The sequence below is a fragment of the Anoplolepis gracilipes genome, chromosome 3, assembly GCF_047496725.1.
Source record: "Anoplolepis gracilipes chromosome 3, ASM4749672v1, whole genome shotgun sequence".
NCBI lineage: Eukaryota > Metazoa > Arthropoda > Insecta > Hymenoptera > Formicidae > Anoplolepis > Anoplolepis gracilipes.
The window spans coordinates 4799902-4817832 of record NC_132972.1 but is presented as its reverse complement, the minus strand read 5'-3'; the positions used below and the strand labels follow the sequence as shown (position 1 = coordinate 4817832).

The following is a 17931-nucleotide window of genomic DNA, read 5'->3' as shown; positions in this document are numbered from 1 at the left end:
TGTTATTGTATAATCTAAAACGCATTTAATCCCATCGTTTGATCTCATCTTCGCGCGGAAAATTCTTCTTTATGTTTGTATCTTTGTTATATAAATCGGTTATAAAGATGTTTATATTATTATCGTCATTGTAAGATGTTCGATATAATGTTAGAGAGGAGAGTAATGATGCGTTTATAAAATATAAAAGAGATTTGATTATTAAGAAAAATTCAAGTGAAAAATTATAAAAAGAAAACTAAAAATTTCGCTGAAAATTTAAGATGTTAATTTTATATTTATACTAAATTGATTAAATTTTATAATTTTTAGCTTTGTTATCTGTACTATGTAATTATAACAATACACTAGATATTTGTTTATCAGTTTCTCTCGAGTCTGTCGTATTGATCGTCTCGAGTGAAATTTGGTATAGATTCTTAATCGTCGCAATTGGAAATCTTCCCTCACGGTGCTTTCCATTTCTAACGATCGCAGTGCGACCGGAGACTAATCGTTACGACGTTCCGTGAACCACGAAACGATTTCTATTTTTCTTTGCCTCGCATTTCTCGTCATCGATGCATCAAGCATATTGAGCGATTTTTTACTTACACGTTCTGACAGTACGTTCTGACATATCTTACTGTAGATAAATGCAAAAAAATTATATTAGAACTTGTTACATTTTGATCTCTCGTTGTTGATATTGCAAAATCAGACACGATTGAAATATTATAAAAACGTGATTAATTAAAAAAGTTTACAATTCATTTTAAGTAGCTACTTTCAAATTTTAATTTATACAAAAATTAATGAATTATTTCATTTATACAATATGATAAAAATAGTAATAATAATTTTATTTTTGACATCAAAATACAATACTCAATTAGAAGCAGTTAGGATTGTTCGCGAGGGGTTAAGAGTTATTTTAATAATCAGGCACGCGTTAAACCGCAGACGAACTTGATCAGACTCGTTTCTCCACACTTGACCAGGGCGTGCGCGCGCGCATGATTTACGCGCATGAATAAAGCTCACCTGCTGACAGGTACATTTATATACATAGGCGCTCGGCGAACAGGTTCGTTTAGGACCGCATGACGACCACTGTGTAATAATTTAATCGGCGAGCTGTGTAATGTGATATTTTGGGAACTCATTTACCCTATCTCATACAAGATAAATTACGTTTTTTAATTAATTACAGTGTGATTATAATATTATAATAATAACATCGAATTGCAAAAAGATCTCAATTTGAGATATTATATTGTTTTATCTTAATTTCTTACGGTAAACTATACTGTTTCTTTATTACATGACAATTAATATATGTATATTATCGTAAGATGCCCATAAATATCGGCGAATCTAATGCGAGATTTCCGGAAAGAGAATGTAAAGCCGTATTACATGTCCTTCGACTATTAAAGGTGTCAGTTATTATGTTTAACGCTGGCATCCGTCTATCGTCTATTGCATGAGATTACATACACATACTTTGCAAGTTATTAATTTGATAACAAGCACTCCATTAAACTTTATTATCTAACGGAGAATAAAGGGAAAGCATTTTTGCAATATATATAGGTGTTGAAAAACCAATATTTCTATTTTTCAGAAATTCTTGAGTTGCTTTCAAAGATCTCTCCTTGACTCAATTTTATTATATATGTATACTTTTTATTTTTTTAATTTATATATTTATTTATTAATTAAAAAATTCTAACGATATAAAACATGGATAGTATATAAATGTCAAGATTTTAAGTAATAACTTTAATTTATAATGGATTCGAATCTATATAGATTTTGAGAAGATAGACGAATAAAAATCTTGCTTATCTTATCGAAGTTTTGTCGAAATCTTGTAAAATTTATTTAATTTTTCTGAACTGTCTCTTTTGATATGTTTATTGCAAATCGTCTGATTTTCCTTACCATAATCTCGCGATTACAGTTGTTACAATACATCAAATAAATTTCGCAGAAATTCGTTAAGAAGAGATAAAAAGTGAGATTATTTTTTCAACAATGTTATGTCATTTTATCAAATCTCGCAAGTGGAAATTTGCTTCTCGTTATCCATTAGATGGAAAACAGATTCTAATTTCATCGAAATCGTGATAAGAAACCTTCAAGACGCAATTGATTAATACTGAGACACACGATATCGAGTTGATATGACTCGTAAGATATTCTCATAATGTTGCTTTGTTCTGGAAATCCATGGAAAGGAAACGTATGAGTCATTGCTTTTAAGATACATCTTCGTAAAGTATTGTTCTCGAAATAGTATCTCCAAGTGTAATCCTATTGATAAGAAAATTTATATAAAGGCGACTATCTAACACATCGCAAGGTGAGCTGTTCTGTTATATTCTGGTTGCTTTATCTCATCTTGCATCAATAACAAAAGTGTGTGTAATTTTCTCTAGAATAGTCTTTTTTTAAAGCAACTATTTTAATCTTAGAAGTATTACATGCATCATTTAAAGAATCTATAATCTTAAATTAGAATTTTAAAATTTATTCTTGCTTGACATTTAAATAGAATATTTTTCTATCTTTTCTAATAATATGAAATATTAAATATAATAATCTTAAATATGAAATATAATGGCTGCAGAAAGCATACTTTTATCAATATAAATGTGCTCTTTGTTCAACTTTCAATAAATAATAAAGATGGAATGTAGCTTTTAGCACAAAAGTGGATCCCTGAATCCAGTGTCTCTTTTCATACACATTCTTATTTTTATTTTTCATTTTATTATACGTTATACAAGCAGGATTATAGCTTGCAGAAAAATTAAATAAATTTCAAAGGACGATGGGCAAAATAGATTGATTTTTGTCAGAGAAATGTAATACAACTTATCCATCTTCTTACAGTTTTAAAATTGCTGAATATGATGATATCAATTTTATTTGTCTAACTCTATGGAAAAAAAAAATGATCAAAATGCGTTTTAAAGAGACCAAAATAACTATTTTCGATCATCCTTTCTTAAACAAATACCGAATATATATTATTAATCATGGTTTCTCACATTTAAAAGATTCTGACTATAATCTTTCGAGAGCTTAAACAGCATCGATTCTCGAATCGATAAATATTAAAACGATTAAAAGTTCCTCTGCAGCTCCATTCTTTAACGGTGTAAACCTAATCGCTGATTTTCTCAAGATGCTAACTACGTCCTCCAAAAGCGTGTGTAAATAGAATAGACGGTCGATTGCGGTCAGAACGTCAGGCGAAGACGTTGATAAATGTTATTGTCCCGGCCTTATTTGCGGTTCGGGGTATCAGCTTCCGGAATACTCGGTCAGATTTGTGTCCTGTCTTGTGTCGCGCTGACACAGTTCTTTATATACCCGGTAAGGTCTCCGGAGAGACGCAACACACCGGCGAGATCCGGTGTGCGGCTCCTGTTTATCCGCTGTTTTAAGCCGAATTTACAATGGACGGAAATGCAAAACGCAAGTCGCAAGCCGCAAGAAATTAATCAATCTAATTTGATTATTCTTCTCTAAATTTAACTGTTATTTCTGCATGATTTCTTGCGGCTTGCGACTTGCATGTTGCGTCCATTGTAGACTAGGCTTTAAGAACAGCGCGCATCGCAATGTGTACGATATATATTCTCGGCGTATTCTACATTGTTACGCCGTTATAACGAGATTTGAATTATGTCGTAATGATTGCGTGAAGACCAACTGAATCGTTGCTTTTTCGTCGAGCAAAGATTCTTCAGTAATTTTGTAAAAAAATGAAACTGTATGATACCACTGATTAGACGCTATTATACGTAAGCACGTCATAAATCTTTAGATGATCTAGATTATTCTGATGATTGTAGATAATAAGAAAAGCTCACGATTCTACTATACATTTACTGTGTTCTAGCTACATGTTTTTCAGAATTTTCATTTGTGTAAATGGAGGTAAACTAAGCGTTCTTTCTTTTTTAGAAAAAGAAGAAAATAAATCAAAATAGAGATAATGATTATAAAGCCACAGCAGCCGATTAAAACTAACCGCAATGAATATTCAGAGATAGATAATTACATTTTATAAAATAATTTAAATATTCTCTCTCTTTTATGTTAAAATTTCAATTTACAAATCCCCGTTGCTTTCTATTTCGTTATATCCGATGCTCCGGTTTTCCTGTTTCGTCAGCAGATTGTGGTCCAGAACGATCGCGTTCGTTCTGCGGGTTTTCCCGGTCTTCCCGAGATTGGTCTCTGTCTGCGAAATGATTTAATAAGACATTTCGTAAGAAATGTAAAGCTCGATTTCGTTAGCGCGACTCGCATTAAAACGCGCATTTGATCTTTTCATCTATATTAATCGTCGTATACTTAATTATATTAAACATATCTCACAGGTTATATATTTTATTTAATTGCTTTTTATGTTTTTTATGCAGCGATTGAATCCGAGAATGTAACCGATCAAGAGCAAGAAAACGAAACACAAATTGATGCTGCATCACCATCATCAAGCGTAAGTATCTATATGTATATTTTGACATATTTATTTAGATAAAACATTTAATATAAATAATAATTAATTAACACTAATTTTAAAAATAAAAGTATAAAATTAGTAAAAATTGTAATATCATGTCAATAAGTTAAAAGTTTTAATAACACTAATTTTATAAAAATTAAAAACATAACAATAAGATAATTAGAAATTTTTAACGTTCTTGTTAGAGACAGATGACGCAAATAAAAATATTTTTAACAGCGCAACTCGCGTCTTTTTTTTTTTTTTTTTTTTTATTCGTGAGATACATGTTTTAATATCGCACGCTTTTTTCCAAAAAATAGGTCGAGCTGTCGGAGAACGGCGCCCATCCATGCCCGATGTGTCCATCGGTATTTTCCAGTTCCCACGAACTGACGAATCATCTGCGCGGCCATAACTCACCTCGCAGCACCGACTGCAGCGGCGAAGAGGACTACAGCTGCGGGGTTTGCAACAAGGTGCTGAGCTCGGCGAGTTCGTTGGATCGGCACGTGCTGGTACACTCGGGCGAACGGCCGTTTAAATGCAAATATTGCGACATGTCATTCACGACGAACGGCAATATGAACCGTCACGTGAGGTGCACCCACCGGGTGGCGTCGCCGAACAGTTGCACGGACTCCGAAGGCAGCAGCGGCTCGGAGAGACCGGCGACGACGAATCAAAGCGAGTACAACAACAATGAGTTAGCCAGGCGCAACTCGCCGACCTTGATCGACGATCGGCAACAAACGTCGTCACCCGGCAGTCATCGCGCGAACAAGCGTAAATGCTTGCAAGACGACGCCAGCGACACGGAAGACCAGAAGAGGCACAAAACCCTCATGAATAATACCAGAATGATGATTAGATGCCAGCCAGACGGGGAACAGCAGATGACGTTCGGTTGTTTGATCTGCAGCAAAGACTTTGTGAGCGGCGCGATGCTAGAAGCTCACATGGAACGCGTGCATCCGGAATCTCTGGCCACCTGCGAGATCTGCAACATGTCCTTCAAGAATCATCGGCAATTGAATCTCCATCGTTCTATGAGCCATTACAAGAAGAACGCCAGCGGCAACAACAGCCGTCGTAACACTGTAGATGGTTTCAGCGATCTCACGTTCATAGACTTTTCGTCGGTAAAGTTCGCAAAGATCGCTCGACGAATGTGCGAGCAGGAGATGCACCGGCCAGCCTCCGGCGAAGTCAACAGGTTCCAATGCATGAAATGCCTGCACGCGTTTCCGTGCAGACAGGCACAGCTCGATCACGAAAAAGAATGCAAGGGTCCATACAAGAACAAGAGAAATAACAACGACAACAATAATAACAATGATAACAATACCAACAACAATCTTGAAACGGAAATGGACGCTCCGTCTCCGGAGCCCGACGATCCGAAAACGACGCGCGAGCTCTTTTTCGCCGTGCTAGATCTGCAGAACAAATCCCTGGCGCGTGAGGCAAAAGAATCCAGGGAACCTAAGGAGCCGAAAGAAGAAATCAAGGAGCCAAAGGAAATGAAAGATCTAGCGGATATTCCGAGCATCTTGTCCGTCAGTTTGAACGGGCTGCCAACCTTCCCGCGATCGGACACCAGCACACCCGAGAACAATATCAAGTTTAATCCGAATATAGGCTCTTCAGGTTCCTCGGGTACCTGTTCGTCCGAATATAACGAGGAAGAAGCGCAGGATGCCTTCACTGCGGAGTTCCGGAAGATGAAGTTGAAGGGCGAGTTTCCCTGCAGATTGTGCACATCCGTGTTCCCCAATTTGCGAGCACTCAAGGGGCACAATCGCGCGCATATGAACGTGGAACCGGGAATGCCATATCCGTGTAATATGTGTCCTTTCACGAGTACCGACAAAGGGGCCCTATTGAAGCATCTGAGATCGCATAACGGTGACCGACCTTTCGAATGTTCCCTCTGTAATTATGCGTTTACCACCAAGGCGAATTGCGAGAGGCATGTAAAGAATCGTCATGGAATGATCAGCAAGGAGGATGTTAAGAATGCGCTGATTTATCATCCGAGCGAGGACTCGACGAATGAGAATGTCGAGAGAAGTTCGCCTAGAGGTATCAGGGACGACGTGCGAAAGACGCTCATCTATCCGAACGAACGTGAAGAAGTCTCTCAACAACAAATACATTATCCGCCTGTATCGATGGATTGTAACCCGGGACCTTCGAACGTTTGCGCTGAGATGCTGATAAATCACTTTGAGAAGCCAGACATGTTCCACAGACCAACAAAGATACAGGCTCTGAATCTCGTGAAGAGAAGCGGCGAGGAATCAAATATGTCTCATGATCTGATCGTGAAATCTAATTATTCAAAGATCGACGAGGACATCGAGTCAAGATCATCGGATGGCAGCGTGTCTCTAGTCAGCGATACCAAAACAGATACACACCAAAGAATTCAAGCTAGTCCGATGAATCTGACCAAGTCCACGACAAGTTCCGTGTTGAGTTCGGGGGAGGATGCTCCATTGGACCTATCTATGGACGTTGTTTTGGATCTGAGCAGGAAACAAAAGAGGGGGAACGAAAATTCTCAGGAAGAGAAACATTATAAGAACAATCAAGAAGAATTGTACGCCGCGAATCCGGCATTGTTGCTGACTCAAGCTCTGCTGAACAGAGCACGCGAGAGTTCGCCGACTACGTCTCTGGAGAACTTTTATGCGAGCACTATCTATCGTAATCTTGGCGCCTCCATGATATCGCCGTATTTCCTTAATCCTCACATGTTCAGTCAGGAATTGACTGAGAAAAATAGACTGCAGAAGGAGCTAGTCAGGGGTTTGCAGTTGACCGGTGGCAGTACCCTCCCGGTAGATCCGTCGTTGCCCAGCACCAGTTACGCGGCGTATGCGCAGGCACGGGATACCCCGCAAACCTCGAGCGAACACAACACCTACGCAAACCTGATAAACGCGCAGATAGTCAGCCAGGCCGTACCGAGCCGCGAGAAAACGGATAGCATTTCGTCGAACGATCCTGTGAAGATGGTACTCAAAAACGGCGTGCTAATTCCTAAGCAGAAACAGCGCAGATACCGCACCGAGAGACCGTTCGGTTGCGAGCACTGCACGGCAAGATTCACATTGCGAAGCAACATGGAACGACACATTAAGCAACAGCATCCTCAATATTGGAGCCAAAGACCTCGCGGCGGACATTCAACCAGAGGCAGACCACCCGCGAATCATCCGACTATGATGCAGAATCCCGGTCCGTCGACCTCACAAGTAACGCAATCATATTCGAATATCCTCCCAAACGTTGATTCGCCAATGGTTACATCGGACTATAATACGCATCCCATATCAGATCAAGTAAAATATGCCATTCTAGCGCAACAATTAAAAGCCGATAAAATGGATGATAATGATTCAGATGACGAAATGGTAATAGATGAGGAATCAGGCGACAGGGATGCACAAGAGCCGCATGGTCAGCACGAATTTAGCACAAGTTTGCTGAGAGATCAGTTAGAGAGCAACGAAAGCGTTAAAGATGTCGTAATAAAAAAGGAGGTGATTGATCCCGCGGAAGAGACCTCGCAAGAATCTCACGGTGAACAAACTGCGCGAAATGGCGTAGATAAGACTAACGTGGAAGAATCTGCGACTGAAAACAAGTCGATCACCGAAGAGACGATTAAAACGGAATCGACCGGGAAAGAACAAGGCAAACTCGAGGACGGAGCTGCCGATCTCGCAAGTGTCTCGAAATTATTGGACAACGCGTCTCAGCAGTATCAACAATTCAAACCGCAGTACTTGAGTGACGAGGAAGGCCCTGTAGCCTCGACTAGTGGCAACAATTCTGGCAGTGAAAAGTCTGACTCTATGAATTCTTTACATTCCGGAAATGATTCTTTGCCGAATAAGAAAAAGAAGAAGAAGAAGAAGTCTGCGTACTCGATGGCACCGAATCGAGTCCCATGCCCTTATTGTCCGCGTCAGTTTCCCTGGAGCTCTTCGTTGAGACGACATATCCTTACTCACACTGGTCAGAAGCCATTTCAGTGCACGCACTGCTCGCATTATTTCACCACAAAATCCAACTGCGATCGTCACTTGTTGAGGAAACACAAGGCGAAGGCGAATAAGATGCGCCGTGTCAGAAACTCCTCTTCGCCGGACGTTCAGGTGGTTGCCAGCAGCAGCAGCAGTAGCAGTAACAACACGTTCTCCATGAGAAACGTGCCCGAGAGACCATACAAGTGCAATCAGTGCCCAAGTTCGACCTTTTCTACATTAGGCAATCTGAAGAAGCACCGATCGACCAAGCATCGTAAGACTACATCCCGGTCGGAGTCCAGCGATCAGCAGAACAGTCCACCGCAGTGCTCCAACACGCAAAACGATCAAAGTGATTACGAGAGTCGGTCGTCGAGCGCGTCCGAGAACATGGAGAACTCCGCTAACGCAACCGCGAAGACGAATTCTAATACGACTTCTCTTACGTCGATGAATGAGATGACTAGATCGCGTAAATCGCCAAGATCATCGCCTGGTCCCAGCGATGCTCCTTTCAAATGTTACTTGTGCGACAGCGGCTTTTCCGAACGTCAAGATAATTTGGATCACATCAAAATGCATCATAAGCGCTCGTATGATATGCTGAAGGCCAAAGGTGCCCTCGATATGGCATCTATGAACATAGACGCGAGTGAAGATCAGATGGCACAGCAACATCATAGTGATGGCGAAGAAAAGAGAGGTCGCTTTCCCGATTATAGCAATAGAAAGGTACAAGAAATAATTTCTTCAACATTTGACTCTCTTCAAAAAAGACAATTACAATTGGAAAAAAATAAGAATATATTTAGTCAATATTCGTTTTGTTCTAATTTGTTCAAATTAATTTGTATTGTCTGCAAAATTATATTTATATCAGTTGACGATCATTTTTCGGAAAGCAAACTGATCAATTTTTTTAAAAAATTCTTAAGTTTAATCGTCGAGCAATACTAATTAAAATTTACAAACATTAATCAGCTTGGATTTTAAGAAATTTAATTAATGTTTTATTTCCCCAGGTTATATGTGCTTTCTGCATGAGACGATTTTGGTCTGCGGAAGATCTTCGACGTCACATGAGGACCCACACGGGTGAAAGGCCCTTCGAATGCGACATTTGCACCAGGAAGTTCACGCTAAAGCATAGTATGCTGCGCCACCGTAAAAAGCACGAGTCTGTGGATTCCGCTATGTACATAGGTAACAGTGGTGACGAGGATAACTCGCCTGCGCAGCCGCCGACAATAACACCTAGAAGTCAGCAACATTCGCCGATCTCTACGAACACCAGCAGGCCCCGTACCCAGGACAGAATCTCTCTGCCGACCGTTGCGGCAGTCGCTACAGCAGACGCGGCACCCTGTGCGCTTATGCGTTACAATCACTACGACAACATGGCTACTCTCACTGGCAGAATGGCAAACGACAGCTCCCAGAACACCGCGTCCGCTTCTTCCCCGCCACCTCCCGCGGAGGTGCCCAGCGAAAGCGGCGACAATGACTTGATCTCTAATCTGCTAGGAATACGTGAGAAAGGTTTGCTCGATAAGGTTCTTCTGAGCTCGGCGGACGACGCGGCCAAGTTGTTGGGTGTCAATCATAGCGAGTGATAGACATGTTGAACGCGTATGGAAGAAAGCAGGATGCGATCGGACACACGTAAGCCGCGCATTTAAAAAAATATATAAATTAAATATGTAGTAATTAAATGTCGAGTAATCTGTATTTAATTAGCACTGGAGATGTTAACTAGTACACTAAATCAGAGTGATGATAAATATATATAACATGTCTGATGTGTTAAAGAGAACTGAACTTTACTTGCGATAAGATCACTTGAAAAATATCATTGTCTGATCGCACATCGTTTTCTTCTACTGTTCGTGAGCATAGAAGATATCTTTAGATTAATTGTCAGAATTTTCTTCAATCCTCCGTCTAAGGTTCACGATCGTGCCTTACATTCCTTATCAATTTGTCGCACGTGTTTGTATAAAACACCGTAGTATTTCGGAGAATTTTTCTGCCGAAATAAAATTCTGATGAAAGAGAAAGAGAGAGAGAGAGGGAGAGAGAGAGAGAAAAAAAAGAGTAGCTGGAATATGATTATGCGCTCTATAAAATGAAATTTTATAATTTATAATGAAGTCATATTATCAACAAGCGTCGTACTTATCTTGCAATAAATAGGTGAATTAAATGAATTGATGGGAATCCATTTTAGACAATTATAACTTATTTCTATTTATTTAAATTCTTATATGTAAAATTAAAAATAAAATTTGATTTAAAAAAGTTTTATAAGGTAAAATATAGAATTATATAATATATATATATATATATGTATATGTAATTCTATATATTTATACAAGTTTGTAATTTCATATAAAATATATAAAATATATAAAATAATACTATACACACAAATACTATCGTGTAAACTGTATTAAAATATTAAGAGATTAATTTTAAACTCAATCTAATTAATTTTAAAAATTGTTCGATTTTAAAGATTTTTTTATTTCATTAAAACAAATTCCTTTCGATTTATTTTGAGAAATTCACTTATTTTCTTTTTTGTTACATACAAGACATAGTTAATTTCTCGCAGGAAAGTATATTATTTGTCACCATTAACGCACGTTTTCTTTGCCTTTGAAAAGTACCTGCGCTGCATGCTTTATTCATTTTACAGTCATGTCGCTTAATCATCGATAGAGATGATTAAGACAAGACGTTATAATACATACATGGTTGCTCTCTTACCGGCGCATAACCATGCAGCAACCCACGCTTCAAAAGTTCCTTCGTAACGCCTCGAGTCTTCATTTTCCTTATGAGAAACGCGTCATTTGTGACTTCGCATACCTTTATGCATATATATGAATCATATATTTTGATCATATATATACTTAGGATTTTTGCGATATAATTATATGACTATACATCGCATTTTTAGCGGGGTTAGTATCATGATTTCGCGAACGTGAAAAGATCTGTGAAAAGTAATAATTCATCAGCAATGTCATTACTTATTGTTAGTATAAGCACATTAGAAAATGTGGATCATAGAAATCGGCAGATAACACGTGTGTTTGATTTTTTGTTCACGCAGTGTTAGGCAGTAAGTCGCAAGATACAAACACAAATTTTTAACTTTCTCATTTATGATAGTTATTTGTGACAGAATATTTATCAAAAAAAAAAAAAGGAAAAGAATACATCTAGACTTTTCTATAAAAAAAAAAAAAAATAATTAAAATTTACGAGTATTCTGCAACATCGAAAGATGAAAACTGCATTTAAATCCAAAGAATTCATTGTTCACGCAATGAAAGTTAAGCTAGCGCCATATGCACTATAGTTTTATTTATTGTTAGTCATGTGTTTCTACAAAAGAGTGAGAAAAATAATGTAGATTTAAGTGCGAATTTAACTGATATATAATACACGTAAGCATTATTATAATGCATTCAACGAATATGTTCGTCGACGAATATTGCGTTCCGATTCGAACATTCTGCGGAAACGTTTCCGGCTACATTTCATATATTTAAAAAAAATGAAAGTGATTTTACGTATATTAATGGTAAAGAAGCTCGTTCGTTCATTCAAAGATTGCGGATCTTGATATCTTGTATATCTACATATTGTGTCAATTTTTTTTTCCTTCCTGTGGAAAATGAGCGAGAAATGCAATTTTCACACGAATAAACGAAACGTGGAAATGTGCAAGCAATATAGCGAAGTTTATCACTATATTAAATCATTTAAATATTGTAATCGCGTGCGATTAATCTTAAGAATTTTAATGTATATAGATAGTTCGATTATCCCTTTGCGGATAACCATTATACCAAATTATTAATTTCATTATTAACATAGATAGTTGGATTATATTAGAGCGATCGAGAGGTAGATGGCGGATTTAACTAGGCCAAAGGAGAACGATTTGTATTTCCTATTCCTTCATCTTTTATCTTTATCCATTCTACTTCATTATTCTTTTATGCCTTTACACAACCTTATCTCTCTCTCTCTCTCTCTCTATGTCTCTATTTACATCACATTTTCTTTTTGATTTAACCTCCTTTCCTCTTCCTTCATCATATTCTTAGACGTATTGTTTCATAGCAAAGACGATTGTATGTACACATGGCTATATGCGATTTTAGCCAGATTCAAAATCGAGGTTGAGAATAATTATCTGTCAACATCGTTCTTGATCTCGTGGCGCATTGTCTTTATGATGTCTCTGTCGCAAGATGTTTGAAAGTTCAATCCTTGCATTTAAAAAATCCAGCCTTTTTATAAAATACCGTCTTTTTTGTAGTGTTTATAAAAAAAGCTAAATTTTTTATATATGTACAAAAGGATTGAATTTAGAAATATCTTGCGATAAACACATCACACGCGCCGAATAATATTAATTAAGGCCTTTATAGGTATGCTGTAGGCGAACGAAGGAAAGCTATATTTATCGAAGCGAACGAATCCATTTAAATCTTTTTCGAGTGTGACTTTCCTTGATTATTACGAAAGCTCTAAGGTATCAAATAATTATTGTAGCACACGTGTACATGGATAAATTGTATTCTCTAATTTAAACCTAGAATAATAATAAATAAACGGTATGCAATTAAACGATATGCATAATCATCATTTATTTTTATCTGAACCGTTGTCTTATTAAAAAATTAGATAATTCATAGCTTAAATCTAAAATTTCTTTCTTGACACATAAAATCTTGGAATAAATATTCTGTAACTTAGTTTATGATTTAGCTCTAAAGCCAAATTTAATTGAACCCTAGAAAATTTATAAAAATATTTCTAAGAAGTTTTTAAAAACTAATAATGCAATTTATATTAGACAATATATTTTCTAGTTCTTTCAAATAAATTTAATTATATGCGTGAAATAAAAAAATTTTTAAACTATCTTCTCTCCAAAATATTACATTGGCAAGAATGGAAATAATGTTAACTCAATCTAATATCTAGTAATAAAAAATACTTTATTCATGATATCGTATATTGTATATCTATTTTTATAATCATCATTTGGATTTCCAAAAATGCTATTGATTAATACATATACGATATACAATATCGTATATGTATATATTTTTATATCATAAAAATAGATAAATATTAGATATAGAGATAATGAATAAATATAATATAAACGTCATTCTTATTTTATTTTTTATCGAGTAGTAATTTTTTCGGAATAAAAAAGAGCTAAGAATCTTAAATTGGACGCATAAGAGAACATTATAAAAAAAACATAAAACATAAAATTTAAAAATATAAAAAATTATATACTCTCGTGCCTCATACACACTCTCTCATCTTTCTCTCTTGTAAATGAAAAATAAAAGAAACTTTATCGTACATTTGCATAAAGGAATACAAAAGTTTACGAAGAGAGAAATACAATTTTTATATATATAATTTTATGTTAATGACAAGTTTGAGAGAGAGATTGAATCGACAGGTGTCCTTTTTTCAGCTAACAGCATCTCTTCCATCTTTTTTAATTTTTTTTTTATGTCTTCTTCAGTGAGATATGGCGCACTGCCTTTCTCGATAACGAGAAACCACTCTGTTATGTTCTTAAACAGATCGTTATAGAATATCTGCGGCGTATTGTAAACTTTGCCCATATCTTTGACAATAAGTCTTTCTAATTCGGGTTCGGAGGGTTGACCCACCGCGAATACTAATTTGCTCAAGAAGTTCCATACATGCGCGTCTTCTCTACGCGAGAATGCTTGCAGGCACTGTACTATTGGATTATGTGGTGCTTGTCGAAGTACGTCTAAATTAAAGCGATAGTGTTTGCCCTTTTCTTTGAAGCCAAAAATTTCATCCTTGTCTACCGGTACTAAAAATTCCAGCGAGGTATTAATGTTTCTGTTTGTGAAGACCGTTATGTCCACGATTTGCTCCGGTGTTATGTTCTCAAATTTTGTGATCATTTGCATGTAAGATTTGAACAAGTAAATAAGACTGTATTGACGATAAAATCCATCCCTTTCCTGGGATAATAGATGAGAAATAGAGATCTTCATGCCTCCTGTCAGACATGCCATATGTTTGATTTGCACGAAACGATACAAGTATTTTTTACCAGAGGTTTTTCCTTTTTCGTCTACGGTGTTATTAACATATTTCAAAACTAGATCGTGAAATCCTCGAGCCTCGACTACTTCCGAACCCAACCACCATTTACTTGCATCTTTCTTGGATATCATCTTCCAGCTGACCCATGTTAATAGTTTTAGTTGGTATGCAATACCTCGTACTATGCCATTTTTTAAGAATCCGGCGGTATATTGGGTTTCATGTTCTGCAAAGTTAATATTATTTGTATTAGTAAAATTGTAATAATAATAAGAGAGAATAACACAAAAACGATTTTATAACGATATAAAAAAATTATAATATAATTATATAAATTTTAATCGACGAAACTTTTTAATCTTAAAAAAATTTTATAACATTCCACAAAGAAGAATTTTAACACAAAACTGATCAAATTATTTAATAATAATATACATATTGATAACAAAAAAGATGATCCAATGTTAAATTTTATTATAGAATATCAACATTTTATAAAAGTTTTGAAATACACTATTTTATACTACGACTAAAGAAAAAAATGTAGAGAGGCAAAAAATGTAAGAGAAAAAAGTAAAGATTATAAAATTAATGAAAGGAAAAATAAACTTCAAGATTATATTGTTAGATGTATAAAATCAAATATAATTATATCAATTTAATATAAATATGATTAAATATAATACTGCTATGAATATGTATATATAGTACATATACATATTCATGCAGTATTATATTTAATCATATTTATATTAAATTGATATAATTATATTTGATTTTATACATCTAACAATATAATCTTGAAGTTTGTTTTTCCTTTCATTAATTTTATAATCTTTATTTTTTCTCTTAAGTACATTTTTGTCTCCCTACATTTTTTTTCTACATATGTTTATATATACTGTACATATTGATATAAGATACCAGCAAAAATCTTAAGAATCTTAAGAAAAACATCTAAAAGAAAATCGATAGACTTATTATTAGATATGACAAATATGTTATAAGATTAAGTTATAAAGTCTATACTATATCAGTAAAAATATTTTAAAAATTTATAGACACATATAACAAATACGCTGACTAAGAGAAGAATAACGCGAGACTGACAAGTAAAAAAGTCTAAAGAAGTATATCTGATACCATACAAAGAAGAAATGCGAGTCAGTTTGTAAATTGATATATACGATTCTTAGAGATTAGATTAAGCTGTATAAGCGACACATATCCGTTAGCAATTCGATTTATTCAGATGCTGCGCGCGTGCACTGAAGAATTTTTATATATTATTAAGTTTAAATTACATTATATATATATATATATATATATATTATATAAATAAGGATATATGTAAAGGCAAACATAATTAAATTAATATTTATTGTATTGTAATTTTTAAAAAATAGATTACGCCTTAAATGTCGTTCAATATAGACGATTTGATTTTTTTAAGTCGTCAAAGTTGCGATCAGAAAGGAATAATATAACTCTATCGTATTTGATAATGCATCGAGTTCCAAGTAGATAATTCAATTCAATTCTCAAGATTATTACACTTACAATCTGATACAAGACAGACAATCAATAATTGACATGTATAATCAAAATTAATAACTTAAGTTATATATATTAATTCGTATGATATAAATAGGTACTTTGTACACCATAACACGTGAATTATATAAATTTATATTTCTATTAATTATAATATATGAGCAATTTATCATTGTGACGCATTATGCATAACTTATCGATGACGAAATCAATTTACTTAATTAATTAATGCTCTTAAAGGAATCAATGTGAAATGAAAAATCAATCGTATATAGAAAAAGTTTATCATGCGCAATTCACGATAACTGGAAATACATGAGAGACCAAGTTATATATGATGTACGCGTCATCACCAGTCGGCGTTATTGTATCATCATCGTTTGATGTTGGCCGACAGGCGCTAAATCTTTCAATCCCGCGGATAAAAAAGCATTGCCGTAGCCTCAACGATTGCGACATTCGATAAAACGAAACTGTCCATTGCAACATTAAAATCGAGGAAATATTCGTAAATACGAAGCTAAATCGATATAAGAATATTAAAATTACATTTTTTTTCTGCGAAATTGACAGAGAATGCGTCTTCTAAAAAATAAATTTTCGATTTTCCTTTTCTCATATCACAAAAGAATTATGTTTCTCACATTTTGTTTCGACAAAATGCATTCGATAAATTAAAATTTTTATGTTTAATGACATGTGGTGGACACGTAGTTGATGTGCGAGAAAAATTTTAACATGTAATAACAAAAAAAAAAAAAAAAACGTTACTTTCTGTCCACATTACAAAGATCAGGTAGCAAAATTTTGAGGTCTAAATGAAACTAGGTCTGACTACTTTGCTACCTAAGACTTGCTATGGCTACAAAAGATGCATACGCAAAACATATCTAATGTTTAGATATTAAGTAATATTTTTTAGATAATTTTTCATACACGTTTTTGTATGCGGTTAGACACGTATAAACACAAAAACATGCATTGAAATTTGTTGGCACCTTAAAATCACCGATCTTTCGTGATTTGTAAAAATGTAAAAATACATACATATCATATTTCATGATTTATAATTAAAGATAATAATCACGTAAAAAAATTATATCTCCATATGTGATATATAACGCTATCTATAATAATAAGATACCTGTTGAGACACTACTGTCTTTATTTTCCATGCTGGATTCTGTATGTTTTCGATGCTTTTAATCTCCGAATTCCTTGCTTTTATAAAAATCGATTGAATTGAGACGATAACAAAATGTTTAGCTGGATCAAATCACTGGATATGCGCACTACTTCCACAACAAAACACCACGCTTACTTATAGGTACGTAGATATAGATGCAGCGATTGTCCGCTCACTACTGCTGCGAGCTGTGACTGCTACAAAGGGAAAGCCCCGAAGAGTAGTTATAAAGCGTCTTTCAAGTCAGGTGTTTACAGCAGGAGAAGGCAGGGGGGCTAATCTTATTGTTAGTACGGTCACATATGTTTTAACTATTGGAAAAAAATAGTTTTAAGAACGAGAAATAAAAAAAGCTATAAAAAAAAAACCTATGAGACACGTTCAAACACGTTTCTCTCAACGATTCGTTCTAAAATATTTTGTAGAAAACATATTTAACTATACTCACTAGCTATGTATATTGTGAGAATTTTAAGATAAAAATTGAAATTGGAGTAAAACTTAAAAATATATAT

The 17931-nt window shown here is 35.1% G+C and overlaps 2 protein-coding genes across 2 annotated transcripts in view; one reads left to right on the top strand and one right to left on the bottom strand.

Annotated features, from left to right (window-relative positions):
• Positions 1-13191, top strand: part of LOC140663380 (uncharacterized) — a 109049-nt gene extending 95858 nt beyond the window's left edge. Inside the window, exons 4-6 of the mRNA XM_072887481.1 lie at positions 4422-4498; positions 4828-9276; positions 9567-13191. Of these exons, the coding sequence (XP_072743582.1) occupies positions 4422-4498; positions 4828-9276; positions 9567-10157 (5117 nt within the window). The 3' untranslated portion in view covers positions 10158-13191. The remainder of the gene's footprint in view (positions 1-4421; positions 4499-4827; positions 9277-9566) is intronic.
• Positions 13192-13740: 549 nt separating this feature from the next.
• On the bottom strand, positions 13741-17651 carry LOC140663381 (uncharacterized). Its single transcript, XM_072887482.1, has 2 exons — positions 17375-17651; positions 13741-14902 (listed from the first exon to the last, which is right to left on the bottom strand). Exons 1-2 carry the CDS (start codon positions 17403-17405, stop codon positions 14007-14009), a joined length of 927 nt encoding a protein of 308 aa, XP_072743583.1. The 5' UTR covers positions 17406-17651; the 3' UTR covers positions 13741-14006.
• Positions 17652-17931: the final 280 nt, after the last annotated feature.

Bases quoted from the DNA above. Each gene is read 5' to 3' on its own strand.
- LOC140663381 (XM_072887482.1), bottom strand. From the start codon at position 17,405: ATGGAAAATAAAGACAGTAGTGTCTCAACAG. The intron at 14,903-17,374 runs GTATCTTATTAT...TTAACTTTGCAG, and splicing joins AGACAGTAGTGTCTCAACAG to AACATGAAACCCAATATACC.